Source organism: Mesocricetus auratus, unplaced genomic scaffold (genome assembly GCF_017639785.1).
Source record: "Mesocricetus auratus isolate SY011 unplaced genomic scaffold, BCM_Maur_2.0 Super-Scaffold_4256, whole genome shotgun sequence".
Lineage (NCBI taxonomy): Eukaryota > Metazoa > Chordata > Mammalia > Rodentia > Cricetidae > Mesocricetus > Mesocricetus auratus.
In genome coordinates this window covers 7,342,192-7,360,027 of record NW_024429182.1, presented here as the reverse complement: position 1 = coordinate 7,360,027, position 17,836 = coordinate 7,342,192, and the positions used below count along the sequence as shown (strand labels likewise).

The window sequence follows — 17,836 nt, the reverse complement described above, 5'->3', positions numbered from 1 at the left end:
GGATCTGGTGATGAACGTGTTTGGAGGTGTGTGTGTGGGGTGAAACATGGAGATTGGGTTTCAGCATCGTCCATTAATGAACCTAGAACTAATGCCGAGACAAAAAGAGGATTATGGAAAACTTTTTCATTAGGGGGAAGAGAGAAAGGTAAATATGTAACTATTCAGATAAACTGTAGTAGTCTTTCAGAAATTATTTTTGTGAATAGTTTCATATTCATTTGGATCAGAACGACAGTTAGTTAACTGATTGTGGTGTGCTGTGTTGGCAAGGATTATATTTGAAAGTGCAGAATGAAAACTCAAACAAAAGGTAGGGGTGCGGTGACAGATGGAAGCAGAAGGGGAGGGTGGATGCCGAGTGAAACGTAAAAGGAGGCAGTGTCATTATGAAGGCTTTAAAGTATTATTGTAGACAGATTTGGCTTTAGAAAAGTGCCTCATTTGATATAGAAAAGCAACTTGGCAAGTTGAAGTTTTTACTCTTTGGTTTGTATACAGAAATAGAAACTGCTGTCAGTGCTGTTGATTGTTAAATTGCAATTCGTTATTTGTTAACATACTGCTAATTTTGAAGTGTAGGTTAATGTGTGCTTTATGTGGAAGAAGTTAGACTTTAAAGCATTTGATGGTGGTCATTATGGTGCTTTTGGAATCATATGTTGAGGTTTTAATGCCATATTTACTGGTCCAACAAGTGTCTCTTCATTTCCTTCTTTTTGGTTCCAAGACATGTCAACATTTAGAGTGTCCTCACAGTGTCACTTTGTCTAAGGTCTGTGGCATGGCTGTTTTTTCAGATTAAAAGATTTTTAAAGAATCTGCCTTTGGCTGGGTGTTGGTGGTGCACACCTTTAATCCCAGCACTTGGGAGGCAGAGGCAGGCAGCTCTGTGAGTTCGAGGCCAGCCTGGTCTACAGAGCAAGTTGCAGGACAGCCTCCAAAACAATACAGAGAAACCCTGTCTTGAAAAACCAAAAAAAAAAAAAAAAAAAAAAAAAAAGAATCTGCCTTTGTAGTTTCTAACTAAGTTATTTCAACTTGATGCTTTTGGAAATAGATAACCTATTGTCTAAAAAGTGATCTAAATAGGAGTTTGAATGATTAGCATAAGAGTTTTTACTTTGAAGTTATTCAGATTCCAGTTAACTGTGAACTGTGGACAACTTGCAGGTGGTGCAGGAGGCAAGGGTGTCTGGGGCACACCTGGACAGGTGTATGATGTGGAGGAGGTGGATGTCAAAGACCCCAACTATGACGATGACCAGGTAGGCGTCAGGTACAAGGGTTCCTGACTTTGCACTCCTAAGATTGTCAAGTGGTGTGTGGTCATATATGAACACTCTGTTGCTGTAAAGGAACATACAATGTGAATAGCAAAGTCATATACACTCAGTACTCGATGATAGCTGAATTAATTTTAGATGAGGAAACTAGTTTATTGATAGTCAGGCGTACATAATTTCTGCTTGGTTTTAGGGGTCAAAAGGAGGTCTTTATTGACTTGGGATTAGTAGTGATGATAAAGAGGTTTCTTGGGTATTGTGGGCGATAGATACTAGGTTCCTTTTCTGTGTCACTATTTAACATGAATAGTAGCATATATGTTGTTCTGGGAACACACCTGCATTTTCTCTCATGATAAATGCTTAGTAAGAAATGTTTTAATGCATAATTGTTAAGTTCTCCTTATCTTTTTAGTGGAAAAATTCTCACTCAACTCAACCCTGAGCTTCACCAGTGTCACCGTAGTAACTCACAGGAAATCTTACTAATTTTCTATCTCCTTTTATCTCCTTCCTCCATACTCTCTTCAGGGAACACTAGGTCTGATGAAAATATCTTTTTAAATTAAAAATACTGATTTTGTTTAAGGTAGAAAATGGTGATGACAAATTAAAACTTGAAAGTATCAAGTCTCTATATTATGTACTTACTGGTTTTAACAGATGGACATGAAAAATTTCTTTTTTTTTTTTTTTTTGGTTTTTACGAGACAGGGTTTCTCTGTATTGTTTTGGAGGCTATCGGTCCACACACACAATGCACAAAGATCCGCCTGCCTCTGCCTCCCGAGTGCTGGGATTAAAGGCGTGCGCCACCACCGCCCGGCTAGACATGAAAAATTTCTAAGAGAATATAAAAATATTTAAAGTCTATGGGATTGAAATATAAATGGAATATGCTAAATGTTAGTCTTTTAAGTATATGTTGCAATACCATCTCAGATTTCAGTTGCAGATAAATGTTTTAGCTTTTCTGTAGAGGAGACACATTTGTGATAGTCATTTAATCTTTATTATTAGGCATTTAATCTTCTGGAAATTTCACTTGAACTATTCTTAAAATTTTCAATCATTACAAATATTGACTTCTGTTATTTTTACTAGAATAATTATGAAAGTTTGTTTTTGATGATATTGGTACATATTTAAGGAGTAATTAATCTTGTTAAAAGCCAAGTTTTAATGGAAATATACGATAGGGTGCTGTTTTGGATTGAAAAATTGGTTTTGAGAGAGAGAGGAAAGTTAATGGAAGAGCTGACACGGTCTGAGGGTAAAGTGTGTGCTGTGAGCCATGGATCTGGGTTTGGATCTCCAGTGCCCACATAAAAGCTGGACGTGATGGTGCCTGTCTGTAATCTCAGCCTGGGGAGTGGAGGCTGGGATCCCAGGGCTTGCTGGATGGGAGCTCTGGGTTCATTGAGAGACGGTGTCTCAGAATGAGGTGATGGGCAGGGAGATGGCTCAGTAGGGAAACTGGGCACACACTGGGCAGCCTGAATTTAATCCCCAGAGTCTGGTAAACACATAATGGAGTGAATCTGTAATCCGTATGTCAGTGGTGAGATGGGGGTACAGACAGGAGAGTCAGAAACAAGAAGAGTCCTGCTCCTACAAGACCCGATACGTGAAATTGTCCTCTCACCCCCCATGCCCCCCAGAGAGAGGGGGAGGAGAGCGCATGTGAGCGCGCTATACAGGGAGACAACTTGGCATTGACCTCTACCCCCCCCCACACGCATGCATGGCACATACTCTCCCCTCCCCTCAGCCATCCCCCTCTAGTAAGTCAGCAGGAATATGAATTTGGGAGAAAATCATGTACTTGCCACAGTAAGTGGGTTCACTGTCTTTTGGGTTACTGAATTTCATGAGAGCAGTGGTATGCAGATTCTACAGTGTTTAAAACAGGCAGGTGTATACCTCGCCTTACTGTGGTCACTAACTGGGTGGAGGGTGAAATGATAACTTCAGCTTATCTGAATATTTAATTTACAATTCCCCCTTCTACAGGAGAACTGTGTTTATGAGACTGTAGTTTTACCTCTGGATGAGACGGCATTTGAGAAGACTTTAACCCCAATTATACAAGAGTACTTTGAGCACGGAGACACGAATGAAGTTGCGGTAGGTTTAAGTTGCAGGGAGAAAACAGCACTGTTACAAGGAAAATGTGTCTAGAATGATTTTTGGATTACTCTGGATAAGTTTATGTTTTTTGTTTTATAACAACAACAGATTTCTTAACCAAGAAGGGATTGTGTGGGGCATGGTTGTCTGTGCCTAAAATCCCAGTATTGGTGAGGAGAAAGTAGGTAGGACAGCTTGAGGCAGGTCTAGACCACATAGGGCTTCCAAAAAAAAAAAAAAAAAGAAAAAGAAAAAATATTTCTTTTCCTCAAATAAATTTTCTTATGTATTTTTGCACTCTGATGAAACCTACATTCAATTTTCTTGTGGGGAAAATGATATAACCACTATTTATACATTTATAGATTCTGGTTTTATAAGTTAAACATTTTCAGGGAGTTTATAGATTCCATGTGCAAACCTCTTCAGGGGCCTGCCTCAGGATTCCCTGATGGTTCTGGATGAGATGGAAATGTATCTGAACTCTCTCCAAAAACAAAACATTTACAGAGATCTGAAAACGAATGTGTACAGGACCAAGATAGTCAACCTATGTTTTGAATCATAATTTATGTGGAAATATTTAATGTGCTTGTAGTGAATTGTTCATAAAGTAAATTTAGAAGGATAAAATAGAATTACTGGTTTTGCTATTACAGGCCTGAAACATAACAGTATTAATTGAAAGATGTTTGTAGTTCTTAAATACAGGCTTGACTTTCTGTTTATTTGTTACATAGTTTTGGTATCTTTGGATTTATAGCATTTCACTATAAAACAAATATTTGTTTATATCATACTGTTGTGTGACAAAACTTTTCTTGGGGAGACACAACACACACACACACACACACACACACACACACACACATTAACTCACTTCAGATAGGGAACCCATGAAAGCCCAAACTACAGATACCACCAAAGTTCAGTTTGATGAACCAATGAGCTTTACTTATAGGAGTATGGGTGGGGGTTACGTAGAGGATCAGAAATAACTCAAAGACAGCTGCATCATCAGAACCCACTCCAGCATGAGGGACTGCTTGGGACCTGGAATGCACTGCACAGCCTGCAAACAGCTCAGCATATTAGAGAGTGTCCTGTCCAGATGCCTCAGTTGATCTAAACTCCCAGGCCTTTGGTCTGCTCTCAGAGTTTTCTTGGCAACTGGGCTTGCTTGAGTCTTCATTGCAGCTTGTCTCTGCTTACCTCTGGTGAGAAGAGACCTAATGAATGTGGTCAGTTTCAGGAGCCTTCTGAAGCTGCTTCGAGTTGTTTACCTTCCTACTTAAAAAGCTTTCTGTCTTTCTGTAGTGATTCCTGAGCCTTGGGGGTGACAGTAGATGTCCACTGATGGCTGAGAAACAGGCCACCGCATGCCACAGTAACATTCCACCCTAACAGTCATTTGTTCTCAGGAGCTTCACCAGTGGTTAGGAGTTGAGGCTGATTACAATAGTGACCTATGGGTACACACATTTAGAAGACAGTTGGATAGGTGCTCCAGCACCCATCTAGAAAAATCATACAAGTTGCTTCCCCTTTGGGACCTAGGACCTCCCCAGCCATAGTTTTTTGCCCTGGCTTACAGTACCAGCCATGACCTTCCTTTTGTGTCGTAGGCCTTCAATCTAGTTGGGGATTGCTGGGCTTCGCCATGATAGTTGGCGCATGCGGGAACACCCTGCTTAGTTTCTCAGTATTTAGCACTCGGCCTATGGCCAAGCAGGAATGTTAGTGACAGTTCTCCACCAGCAGCCTGCATGGCATCTCCTGGCACTGTGCGAGCCAACCAGTAGGGTGGGAGTTACTCCAGTTCAGCCCCATCTTAATTTTTCCATATCCTATAGTCAAAACTTACATATGTAATGTCTTCAGCAGTAGGGTCTTGCCATCAGCAGTAGCTATAGGTTTTGTTATTTGTTGGGCCTCATGGGCTTCCCTGGTCAACAACTCAAAAGGTTGTAGCCCATCCCTGGCATTGAGATTTTCAGTCAGTGACGTTATGGCTTCTGGAACTGTCCTTTTCTACCCATGTAGGGTGCCATTTGGATTTAAACTTTTTAGCTGTTAGTTCAGATGCTGGGGGATGCTCAGTGGCTTCAAAGGATAGTACTTGTGGGAGCCTGTGTGTGGCATTGGTAATGGGGCCTGTATACACCACACCTCACTGCTGCACCATTGTGAAGTTTGTTCTGTGCCATACCAAACGGGTTTGGCCAGGAGGCTTCAGTCCAACCCTTCATTGGGCAAGCTGTTAAGTCACTGAGATGGAACCAGTAATAGATTCTGCCTGGTGCAGTGTTTTCTGTGTGCTCACAGATGATGTCCTGGTGCAGTGTTTTCTGTGTGCTCACAGATGATGTCATGTTGCAGTGTTTTCTGTGTGCTCACAGATGATGTCCTGGTGGAGTGTTTTCTGTGTCCTCACAGATGATGTCATGTTGCAGTGTTTTCTGTGTGCTCACAGATGATGTCCTTGTGCAGTGTTTTCTGTGTGCTCACAGATGATGTCATGTTGCAGTGTTTTCTGTGTGCTCACAGATGATGTCATGTTGCAGTGTTTTCTGTGTGCTCACAGGTGATGTCATGTTGCAGTGTTTTCTGTGTGCTCACAGGTGATGTCATGTTGCAGTGTTTTCTGTGTGCTCACAGATGATGTCATGTTGCAGTGTTTTCTGTGTGCTCACAGATGATGTCCTGGTGCAGTGTTTTCTGTGTCCTCACAGATGATGTCATGTTGCAGTGTTTTCTGTGTGCTCACAGATGATGTCCTGGTGCAGTGTTTTCTGTGTCCTCACAGGTGATGTCATGTTGCAGTGTTTTCTGTGTGCTCACAGATGATGTCATGTTGCAGTGTTTTCTGTGTGCTCACAGATGATGTCCTGGTGCAGTGTTTTCTGTGTCCTCACAGGTGATGTCATGTTGCAGTGTTTTCTGTGTGCTCACAGATGATGTCCTTGTGCAGTGTTTTCTGTGTGCTCACAGATGATGTCCTGGTGCAGTGTTTTCTGTGTGCTCACAGATGATGTCATGTTGCAGTGTTTTCTGTGTGCTCACAGATGATGTCATGTTGCAGTGTTTTCTGTGTGCTCACAGATGATGTCCTGGTGCAGTGTTTTCTGTGTGCTCACAGATGATGTCATGTTGCAGTGTTTTCTGTGTGCTCACAGATGATGTCATGTTGCAGTGTTTTCTGTGTGCTCACAGATGATGTCCTGGTGCAGTGTTTTCTGTGTCCTCACAGATGATGTCATGTTGCAGTGTTTTCTGTGTGCTCACAGATGATGTCCTGGTGCAGTGTTTTCTGTGTCCTCACAGGTGATGTCATGTTGCAGTGTTTTCTGTGTGCTCACAGATGATGTCCTTGTGCAGTGCTTTCTGTGTGCTCACAGATGATGTCATGTTGCAGTGTTTTCTGTGTGCTCACAGGTGATGTCATGTTGCAGTGTTTTCTGTGTGCTCACAGATGATGTCATGTTGCAGTGTTTTCTGTGTGCTCACAGGTGATGTCATGTTGCAGTGTTTTCTGTGTGCTCACAGGTGATGTCATGTTGCAGTGTTTTCTGTGTGCTCACAGATGATGTCCTTGTGCAGTGTTTTCTGTGTGCTCACAGATGATGTCCTGGTGCAGTGTTTTCTGTGTGCTCACAGGTGATGTCATGTTGCAGTGTTTTCTGTGTGCTCACAGGTGATGTCATGTTGCAGTGTTTTCTGTGTGCTCACAGGTGATGTCATGTTGCAGTGTTTTCTGTGTGCTCACAGGTGATGTCATGTTGCAGTGTTTTCTGTGTGCTCACAGATGATGTCCTTGTGCAGTGTTTTCTGTGTGCTCACAGATGATGTCCTGGTGCAGTGTTTTCTGTGTGCTCACAGGTGATGTCATGTTGCAGTGTTTTCTGTGTGCTCACAGATGATGTCATGTTGCAGTGTTTTCTGTGTGCTCACAGGTGATGTCATGTTGCAGTGTTTTCTGTGTGCTCACAGGTGATGTCATGTTGCAGTGTTTTCTGTGTGCTCACAGGTGATGTCATGTTGCAGTGTTTTCTGTGTGCTCACAGGTGATGTCATGTTGCAGTGTTTTCTGTGTGCTCACAGATGATGTCATGTTGCAGTGTTTTCTGTGTGCTCACAGATGATGTCCTGGTGCTGTGCATTGAGCTCCTGCTCCTTCCCATGACTGAGACCAAAACCTTATTTTTGCCATAGCCCTTAGCTATAGCCTTTTGAACTTCTGGTGGCTTCTAACAGGAAGGGACACTAGGTTAGTGGGACACATAGCTGTTGAACCTGTCCTACAAAGATCTTAGCCCTCTCAATAGCCACTTGAGCCTTTCTGTGCCATTCCCATATAACTCTTTTCATTATCAAGTAATGGGAAAGATGGCACAAAAAGCCTACTACTATCCCAAGAGCCTCCCGGTGCCTGAGCTCCTTTACATTTACAGGTAGTCTGTTGTAGGAGTTTGACAATAGCATTGTCAGGTTTCATATGTGCCTTACCCGAGTAGACCATAATACTCCCAAAAATTTTATAGCTGTGCCTGGTCCTTGTGCCTGTGGATTGGTCTCCCATCCTTCTTCCTGTAGATGCACCTATATGTCCTTTAGGTACATTTCTCAATTTACAAAACACTCAGAAGTTAGCATTATGTCATCTGTGTAACAAAATTTTCCAGAGGACAAGGCTACACCCCAAACCACCAACCTATAGCAGAGAGGGGAATACAAAGATAATCTTAGTGGGGCTAGAGAAGAGATGGCTCAGAGGTTAAGAGCACTGACTGCTCTTCCAGAGGTCCTGAATTCAATTCCCAGCAGCCACATAATGGCTCACAACCATCTACAATTCAATCTGGTGCCCTCTTCTGGCAGAACACTGTATATGTAATAAATGAATAAATCTTTTAAAAAAAATCTTTAAAAAAAAAAAGATAATCTAGTAAGGCACCCTGAAAGTCTGTCGCCACCTGTTAGCAGAAGTGTCAGGTGACCCCAGAGGTTCACAACTGAGAAGATACCAGAATCAAACACGAGCTCCATCCGTTTGCATCAGTTGCTTCCTCCACAGATCAAGGTTGGGCACAAACCATGGATACGAGGCTCTCACTTATTAGCTCTCATCAACCCTCAGTCACTTTCTCTGAGCCATTGCATTTCCTATCCTGGAGCTCTTCATGGAACCTTTCTACATTTCTCTAACACTGGTAAACTCAGCGTGACTTCATCTGCTCAGACCTACTCATGGCCAGAGGTGAATGCGACCCTGCTTTCCCCTGCTGTGCCTACCACTCCCCGGGTCAGGGCAGCCCTCGGTAGGCGCTGTAGCTACATCCACCATACCTGGCTGTCGGGGAGTTCCTTGTTAGGCAAATGATCTCCACCCCTAGCCGAACCTTTTGCTATGGGGAAATATGCCCTCCCTAGTGTGATGGGATAATTACCCACCCCTGGGACAGGCTCCATCTTCTTCATCTGTATTGTTCCACACGGGTATCTTCTGTAAACTGCTCCTCAGGCTTTGAAGCCATCCAGAAGCCCCTTAACACCATTTGGATTCTGTCAGTTGTCCCCTAAGAACTCCAGCTCCACACAAGTCTTGTCACATTTGTCTTCCCGTGACCCAGACTGAGCTCTTCCTCTGCCCTGTCTTTTCCTTCTCTCCTCTAGGTTGCTCTCTCACTTCACAGACACACTGTACATGCTGCTCCAAGTCACTGAGGCCTGTGAAAGCCCTTCTCACTTTGTAAAGGTCTTGTCCCACCTAAGGGCTCAGCAAAGCCACAGCAGCCTCCAGGTCCCTGCTGGTCAGCCTTTTCATTAACTCCTCTGTGAACACACTTCTATCTGCCCCTGTGAACTGGGGTTCACACACAGCTTGTCTTATTTCTAGGGCCCTCGATAGCATCCGCCCCTCCTCTGCGGTCCTCCAGCCCCTGATCTTTATGGGAACTTAGATGGAGATAACCAAGTGATCCTGATGGCTCTGATAAGCCAGTCCACCAGGGAACTGATTTCCCTCACACTGTCTTAGGTTGTGCTGCCTTCAGGAGGAATGGGACGTTACATCAAGTTTTCCTGTCTCCACAGAAGTCACACTGATCTTATCCACTCCCATGACCCATAGCCTCACAAGCTCTGACAGGCTTGTGACAGGCTCTTTCATTGCTTGTTTAAACCTCTTCTCTCTAATTCCAGCAGTTCAAGCACCGAGTATTCACTGATCACCCTAGTTTCTTGCATTGGACTATATTCTGGGTCATAGAGTGTCTCGTTTTTTTCTCTTGAAGGTGGACTGGACCTGTGGGGTATCTTCCATTGCTTTTACTGTGAATCTTCCCATGGGTTCCAAGGTCTTGGATCCAAGAAGGGCTTTTGAGCACACATCTAACCTGTGCTTTATTTTCCTTCTCGCCCCAAACCTGAAGTGACAAGCCAACCCCTCCATCTCATCCTCTTGCTTAATTTCTTTGCCAAATGAGAGGCTAACACAGAGCACACTAGCCACGCCTTCCTCTCTGGTTGCAGTTACTCCTATGCACAAACCAGGGCCTGTTTGGCTTCCATCTTAGCCCCAGGCGCATGTCTAACTACACCAAAGAATGACCAGGTAACCTATGCTACTGTTTGATGACAACGTTGACCCTGCGTGCTAATCTTAAAGACTGCAAAATTTCCCCTAAACCAGTGGTTCTCAAGATTTGTAATGCTGCGACCCTTTAATACAGCTCATCATATTGTGGTGATTCCCAACTATAAAATTTTTTCGTTGCTACCTCATAACTAATTTTGTTACTGTTATGAATCATAATGCAAGTATCTGATGTACAGGATATGTGATATATGACCCCCAAAGGGGTTTCACCACACAAGTTGAGAACTGGTTGCAACTTTTAACTGTTCTCAGAGCATCTCCATATCTACCTGGTGGACCCCAATCATCAAGCAGGCATGCCACCCCATACTAGGATTTCCCCACAGACATTAATGATGGCTCAGCCTTAGTTTTATGTCTCATAGCAAGAACCATGTGACTTCTAGCACAACCATAGCACAAAAACACTAACATGCAGCATGAAGGGAAGGACAACTGTTGGAATTTCCTTTGCCGACTCTCCCCCACATAAGCTTCTCAGCCTCAGTTGCATGTCTTGCTCTCTGTCTTCATTAGGGTTTTTCTTACTGTGAAGAGACACCATAACAGCTTGTAGAAAGAAGGCATATAATTGGGGTGGCTGGCTTACAGTTTCACAGGTTCAGTCTATTATCATGGCAGGGCGCATGGTGGCGTGCAGGCAGACGTGGTGCTGGAGTAGCTGAGAGTTCCACATCTTGCAGGCCAAAGGAAGTCGACTGACAAACTGGGCAGTGTCCCGAGCATAGGAAACCTCAAAGCCCACACCCAACAAGGCCATACCCACTCCAACACAGCCTCTCCTAAATAGTGCCATTATGGGGGCCAATTGCATTCAAATGACCACATTCCACTTTCTGGCCTCCATAAGCTTATAACAATATCATAATGCAAAATGTATTTAGTCCAACATCAAAAGTTCCCATAGTCTGTCACATTCTCAAGTGTTAAAAGTCCAAAGTTCAAAATCTCTTTTGAAATCCATGCAATTTCTTAACTGTAACCACTTATAAAAACAAAAAGAATACATACTTTCAACTTACAGTAGTGTAGCACAAATAATAAAAACCCAGAGACAGATACTGGGGTTCAATCTGAAGCCAGTAGTTCTTACCTCTACCAAGACCGAAATGGGTGATCCTGTCTCCATGAATCCTGAGAGGCACATGCCTTCCCTGTCTGGAGGCTGAGTCTCACGTGAGACCCTTGGCTTCTTCCTTTTGTACCGCCCCAGTGCTGGGTTAAAGGCGTGAGCTCTGTTACTGTTTTAGACTGATTCACTCTTGTGTAGCCTTTGATGGCCTTGAACTCACAGAGATCCATCTGCCTCTGTCTCCTGAGATTAAAACTGTGTACCACCACCATGTGGCCTCTATGGCTGCTGGTTTTAAAGGTGTGTATCACCACTGCCTGACTCTATAGCTGTGGCTTTGTATTTTGATTTCAAGTGACTTTATTAGATCATAAAAAATATTTTACCACATAATGGCACAGGATATTCATACCATTCCAAACTGCAGGGAAGGGAGCATAGTGAGGAAATACTGGACCAAAGCAAGACTGAAAACTAGCTGGGCAGACTCCAAACCTTGGGTCTCCATGTCTAATGTCAAAGCTCTCCTCAGATCTCCAGCTCCTTCCAGCTTTGTTGACTGCATCTCCCTTCTCTCCTGTTAGCAGGTCTTCTTGGCAGGTATCCCTTGACTCTGGCATCTCTAACATCCAGAGTTCTCCAAGGCAATCCAGGCCTCAACTTCACAGCTTCACACAATGGCTTCTCTAGTAGGCCTCCATTCAAGGACACCCGACACATGCCTGGTCTCAGCAGTTTTTTTAGGCGCAGAGGCAAATTCCATAACCAGTTCCTTCTGTCCTTTACTCTAAAGCCGGAACCACGTGGCCAAAGCTGCCAAGTTGTGCTTCTTACTTGTTCAGTTACATCATCACCAGCTTTCTGTCCTCCACTGCCTAAGCTTGGCCGTCCTGAAAGTGGATCTCTAGACCACGCTGGCCCACATTCGGAGATCTTTCAATCGCACCTTCACCAGCTTTCTGTTTTCCATAGTTTTCTCTGCTGCAAGGTATGGTGGCACACACTTAATTGTCAGCACTCAGAAGGCAGAGGCTGGGAAATCAGAGTGGGAGGACAGACTGGCCTGCAGATAAGTTCAAGGACAGTCAAGGTTAGGCAGCGGAGAAAACTATGGAAAACAGAAAGCTGGTGAAGGTGCGATTGAAAGATCTCCGAATGTGGGCCAGGTTGGCAGGGTTAAGTAACCAAGTTAGAACTCTAAGGTCACTTTGGGTTATTTTGAGCGTTAAATGGGGGTAGCATAGTGCCTGATAACATAGTTGAGTGGTTAATGAATATTAACTGCTATTGTATTTTAATAGGAAAGTTTTAATTCCATTATTTGAAACATTAGCCCCATTTAAACTCTAAAGATCTCACTCATTTTAAGAGAAGGCAGGGTCTTACTGTGTAGCCTAGGCTGGTTTAGAATTCACTATGTAGAACATGCTGGCCTTGAACTCTGAGATCCACCTGCCTCTGCTTCCCAAGTGCTGGGATTTAAGGTGTATACTACTATCCCCAGTCTTCAAGAGAAAACTTTTAAGTAGAATATGTAAACCTGTAGTATAAATGGATTTCCCCACAAATGTTCATGAAGTATTTGTAGAATATTTGTACAGCAATAGACTGTAAAGCAAAGGATTAGTTAACTAAATAGTTGAATGAACTATTTTTCAGTGTTATTCACATTCTAAATGTACTAATGTTCAGGCAGTTAAAGGTTATATCAGTTTTAAACCTGCTAAATATGACTATTTTGATATTTCTAAAGAGAGGTATAATGACAGATAAAAGCATGACTGCAAAAATAAAATTTTGCCCAACCATAAGTAAATCTTTCCATTCTTTTAATTAGGAAATGTTAAGAGATTTAAACCTTGGTGAAATGAAAAGTGGAGTCCCTGTGTTGGCAGTGTCCTTAGCATTGGAGGGGAAGGCCAGCCATCGGGAGATGACGTCTAAGCTGCTTTCTGACCTCTGTGGGACGGTAATGAGCACAAATGATGTGGAGAAGTCATTTGATAAGCTGTTGAAGGATCTACCTGAATTAGCATTGGATACTCCTAGAGCACCACAGGTTTGCATCGTTTTTCTTTCTGCTCACTTTCTTTCCCTTCTACGTTTAGGACAGTAGAAATAATCCATAAGCCTAGCAAATTCCCATAGTGACCCTCGTTGCTTACCATCCAAAAAGTAGCTCTGTACTCCTTCGGGTCTTCCCCCAACTTTGTTTAATGTTTAGTCTATTAGACCAAGGGCTGCCCACTGCTAGGCAAGTGTTCTACCACTGAGCTGTAATCCACAGCCTTTCTGCTTTTCCAATGGTTTGGATGAAGCTAAGCTAGGCTTTATGTCTGACCTCTCCCACCCAGGTGTGCGTTGTTTTTAGATCACATATTTTCTGCTTACACATTTTTATTACATGTTCACTATTTTACCAGGAATTTTTAAAATGTGCATTGCTATAAGTCATAATTGACTTACAGAATTATATCCCTTTTGCAACTTTGAAAACAGACATTTGCTATTCATTAACATTTGCATCAGTTAAACTTACATAGGGTTTCTAAGTGAAATGGATATAGTTTCCTTCCCCTTTATGTATATACACTTAAAAACGACCACCTGAGTTTATATTAACTATAGAATTTTATAACTATTAATTATAGAAGAGAGGCCAGGACAAAAAAACCCCACATAAACCTGTTAACATTTCATAGTGTTTTTTATTTCTAATTTCTTGGTTATTTTTCAATATCCTTTTACCTTTATTTAATTAACAAATGGAATTATACCACAATATATTTTGTGGATTTGATTTTTCTTATACAATGTGTCAAGTATCTTTTCCCACGGCCTCACAGTGTACTTTATTGTGTGATCTGCTCAGCCGTTGCTGTGTGTGATCTGCTCAGCCATTGCTGTGTGTGATCTGCTCAGCCGTTGCTGTGTGTGATCTGCTCAGCCGTTGCTGTGTGTGCTCAGTCGTTGCTGTGTGTGATCTGCTCAGCCGTTGCTGTGTGTGATCTGCTCAGCCGTTGCTGTGTGTGATCTGCTCAGCCATTGCTGTGTGTGATCTGCTCAGCTGTTGCTGTGTGTGATCTGCTCAGCCGTTGCTGTGTGTGATCTGCTCAGCTGTTGCTGTGTGTGATCTGCTCAGCCGTTGCTGTGTGTGATCTGCTCAGCTGCTGCTGTGTGTGATCTGCTCAGCTGCTGCTGTGTGTGATCTGCTCAGCCGTTGCTGTGTGTGCTCTGCTTAGCCACACCAGTATTGTCAGACCCTGAAGTTATTTCCAGTTTCTGTAGTAAATAATGCTGTGGTCATACTTTCAAATGAACATTTCTGCATAACTTTTCTCTACAAACTATGTTTTATAGTTGGTTGAAAAAACATTCTGTGTTATTAAGAATGAATTTCTTTTCTTGATTAAAAGCCATTTATACAGATATTATTGAGTATATGCTAAGGTTGAGGCAGTGTGCAAAGTATGGAGGATTGAGTAGTGAACAAAACAGATGCAGCCTTCAGTCCCGAGGGCACTAGTGTGAGGTCAGTGTAAAGGAGTGTACATCATGCATAACAAACTGGACTTCTGCAGATCCCAGCATGCATTTTAGCTATTGGGTAGTTCAACTAGATTTTATCATTTATCCACTTTAAAATTGTGTCCTAACAAAGATTTCTTTTGGATTTTTTTACATAGTTCTCTCTTCTTTCTTCTTATAGTTGGTGGGCCAGTTCATTGCCAGAGCTGTTGGAGATGGGATTTTATGTAATACCTATATTGATAGTTACAAAGGGACTGTAGATTGTGTACAGGCTAGGTAAGTAAATTAATTTTTTCTTCTTAGAGTTTCAAAACAGGAAATTGTACAGCATCCTGTACAGTGACACTTGCATTAATCAGACGTAAACATGTAGCTGTCATTTATCTGTTCTTCATTGTTTTGTGGACATGAAGTAACAGGAAAAGAACAGTAATAAACAGCAGTTCTGAGCTCATTTATTCAGCTCCCTCAGTTTCCCTACTCATAAAATGAAAGTGTTGGGTGTGTAGTTAGTGTTCATGGTAACCTTCTGGTTCTGACACCTGAAGTTATTTAATGTTGAGAATTGTGTAGAAATCTTGTCTTGGAAAATGTGCTTTTACCTTTGTTGTTTGATTTAGTGAATTATAAGCCAAACTTGGTGTTTCACTTTTCTAAACTTCTGGAGACTAAGATTTAGACAGCCATGCCTTATGTTTTCCCAGATACAGATATAACTTTGTGGGGCTACTTCAGGTCATAGTGGAATGACTTCTCCAAGTGGGAAGTTGTGAATCTGTATAAAAGTTGTATGTGAAATGTTCCTTCCTGGTTATATATAAATTATTTTTGCAATGTATTTTGGCCTTTCTTGATGGAAAATGGATGTAAAAGAACATGAGGATGTTAAATATTTTGCTACCAAATTTTTATTTGAAAAGTTGTTTTCAAAAATTACATATTTTTGTTACATGAAAGTTGTCAATATATAGACACGTGTAAACTGTTGATAATGTAGTAAACCTCTGGCATATCTGTGCATCAAAGTGAAAATTTCCTTCTTCTTGTCTTTGGTAGAGCTGCTCTGGATAAAGCTACTGTGCTTCTGAGTATGTCTAAAGGTGGAAAGCGCAAAGATAGTGTGTGGGGATCTGGAGGCGGGCAGCAGTCTGTCAATCACCTTGTTAAAGAGGTACCTAATGAGCATTGCTTTCAACTTACCATGTGTTCTTTTGAAAGAGAAAACAATCAGACAACTATTTAGTGGCATTTTTGTGAGTAAGGATTCAATGTGGTCTTAATACCTGCAAGTAAAATGGGATATTCTGCTGGGCAATTGTGGCATATACCTTTAATCCCAGCCCTTGGGAAGCAGAGGCAAGTGATCTCTGTGAGTTTGAGGCCAGCCTGGTCTACAGAGCGAGTCCCAGGACAGACTCCAAAGCTACAGAGAAACCCTGTCTTGAAAAACCTACAGCACACTTTCTCTCTCTCTCTCTCTCTCTCTCTCTCTCTCTCTCTCTCTCTCTCTCTCTCTCTCTCTCTCTCTCTCTCTCTCTCTCCCCAAATTAGAAAATAATTACATAATTATTGCTATTTTCCCCTTTTTTGGTGACTTAGTGGCATGACTTTTAAGAGACTTTTCATGAATGTTAAGAATGTTGTCTGAATATCTAAGGAATGCCTGAAATCTTATTTTTGGTAGTATTTGGTCTTAATACTAAATGCTATTTTTTAAATTATTCAATAAATTATATATAAGCAATTTGGGTACCTTAAGATTATAGTTAGGAATTATGAACATTAGAGTTGATTGTAGTGGTAGTGCATTTGTTACATGAAAATTTACTGATTGAGTCACTTCATTAAAATGAAAGATTAGCTTCCTATGGATTTCTTCATGTTCTTTAAGAAGCGGGAAAAATGTAAATGTTTAACTACAGATCTAGAGATCGGCAGTTAGAAGGTTTGTAGTTTATGTTCTTGTTTAGTGTATTCTTAATTTTGATTTTTAATTATTTTTTGTGCATATGCATGTTCATATGTGTGTATGTATGTGTGTCTGTGTGTTTCAGTCTAGAGGTCAACCTCAGATCTCATTCCTTAGGAAATGTCACCTTGTGTTTTTGAGACAAGAGTCTTCACTGGGATCTTAACCTATGAGCTAGGCTGGCTGGACAGTGAGCCCCAGATATCTCCTTGTCCCTGTTTCTGACGTTGAGATTACAAGCATGCCATGCCTAGTGTTTCACATGGGTCACAGGGATCAAAGTAAGGTCATCAAGCTTGCATGACAAGCACTCAATTAACTGAGCTGCTGCTGCCTCGACCCTCAGTGTCTTGTATATCTCTAGTCTCAGCGGTAAGGAGCTCAAATAGGATAGGTGTAGTGTTACTGTTTTTGCTTTTACATAGGTTAGAATAGATAGGTCAGGTCATGGTTGCATTCATTATCCTTTAAAAACTGAAAGATTCATAAGAAAAGTTAAAGTATATAAAAGATTACTATGTCACGGATATTAGGCAAGGCAGTGTAATAAAGGCATCGTGACTAGAAAAGGAGATGTGAAACTAGCTCTGGCCTCAGAGACAGTCATACAGAGGTTGGAGAATCCAGGTGAGAAACTCCAGTAACCCAAACTTAACTAACAGCTTAGCAAATGTGCACAATAACAAGATTAATATATTACATTCAGTTCTTTATACGTTAGGATTGAATGAATAATCAGAAAGGAAAGTGTAGCTGTATTTATACAAGCATAAAATATAATATGATGAAAATTAACAAAGGAAATTCAAGTCTTATACACTAAAAACTGAAAACATTGAAAGATACATCATATTTATGGATTATAAGACTTATTAAGATGATATTTGAGAAATAGACAAAATTAGAATATGTTAAGACTTACCTTTCAATTAAAAGGAGATTGGAAATAAAACCAATCATATATGAATTTGAAATTGACATTATTTTGGGTATTCATTTAAATGGAAACAAGGGTTCAAGTAAAAATACTTCCACTAAAATAAGTATTTTTTAAAGATTTATGTTGATACATGTGTATGCCTGTTTCTCTGTATGTGTAACATGTGTGTGCATGCACATGTGTGTGTGTCTTCCAGAGAGAGCAATTAAGTTAGGAGCAGTTGTGAGCTACTGTGTGGGTGCTGGAGGGA

The 17,836-nt window shown here is 41.6% G+C and overlaps 1 protein-coding gene across 3 annotated transcripts in view; it reads left to right on the top strand.

Moving 5' to 3' along the window:
• Pdcd4 (programmed cell death 4) overlaps nt 1–17,836 on the top strand; it is a 29,992-nt gene that overhangs the window by 6,749 nt on the left and 5,407 nt on the right. For all 3 annotated transcript variants that reach the window (XM_005063457.4, XM_013116415.3, XM_040742834.1), the window contains exons 4-8: nt 1,174–1,268; nt 3,300–3,413; nt 12,984–13,205; nt 14,856–14,953; nt 15,734–15,848. In XM_005063457.4, the coding sequence (XP_005063514.1) occupies nt 1,174–1,268; nt 3,300–3,413; nt 12,984–13,205; nt 14,856–14,953; nt 15,734–15,848 (644 nt within the window). The remainder of the gene's footprint in view (nt 1–1,173; nt 1,269–3,299; nt 3,414–12,983; nt 13,206–14,855; nt 14,954–15,733; nt 15,849–17,836) is intronic.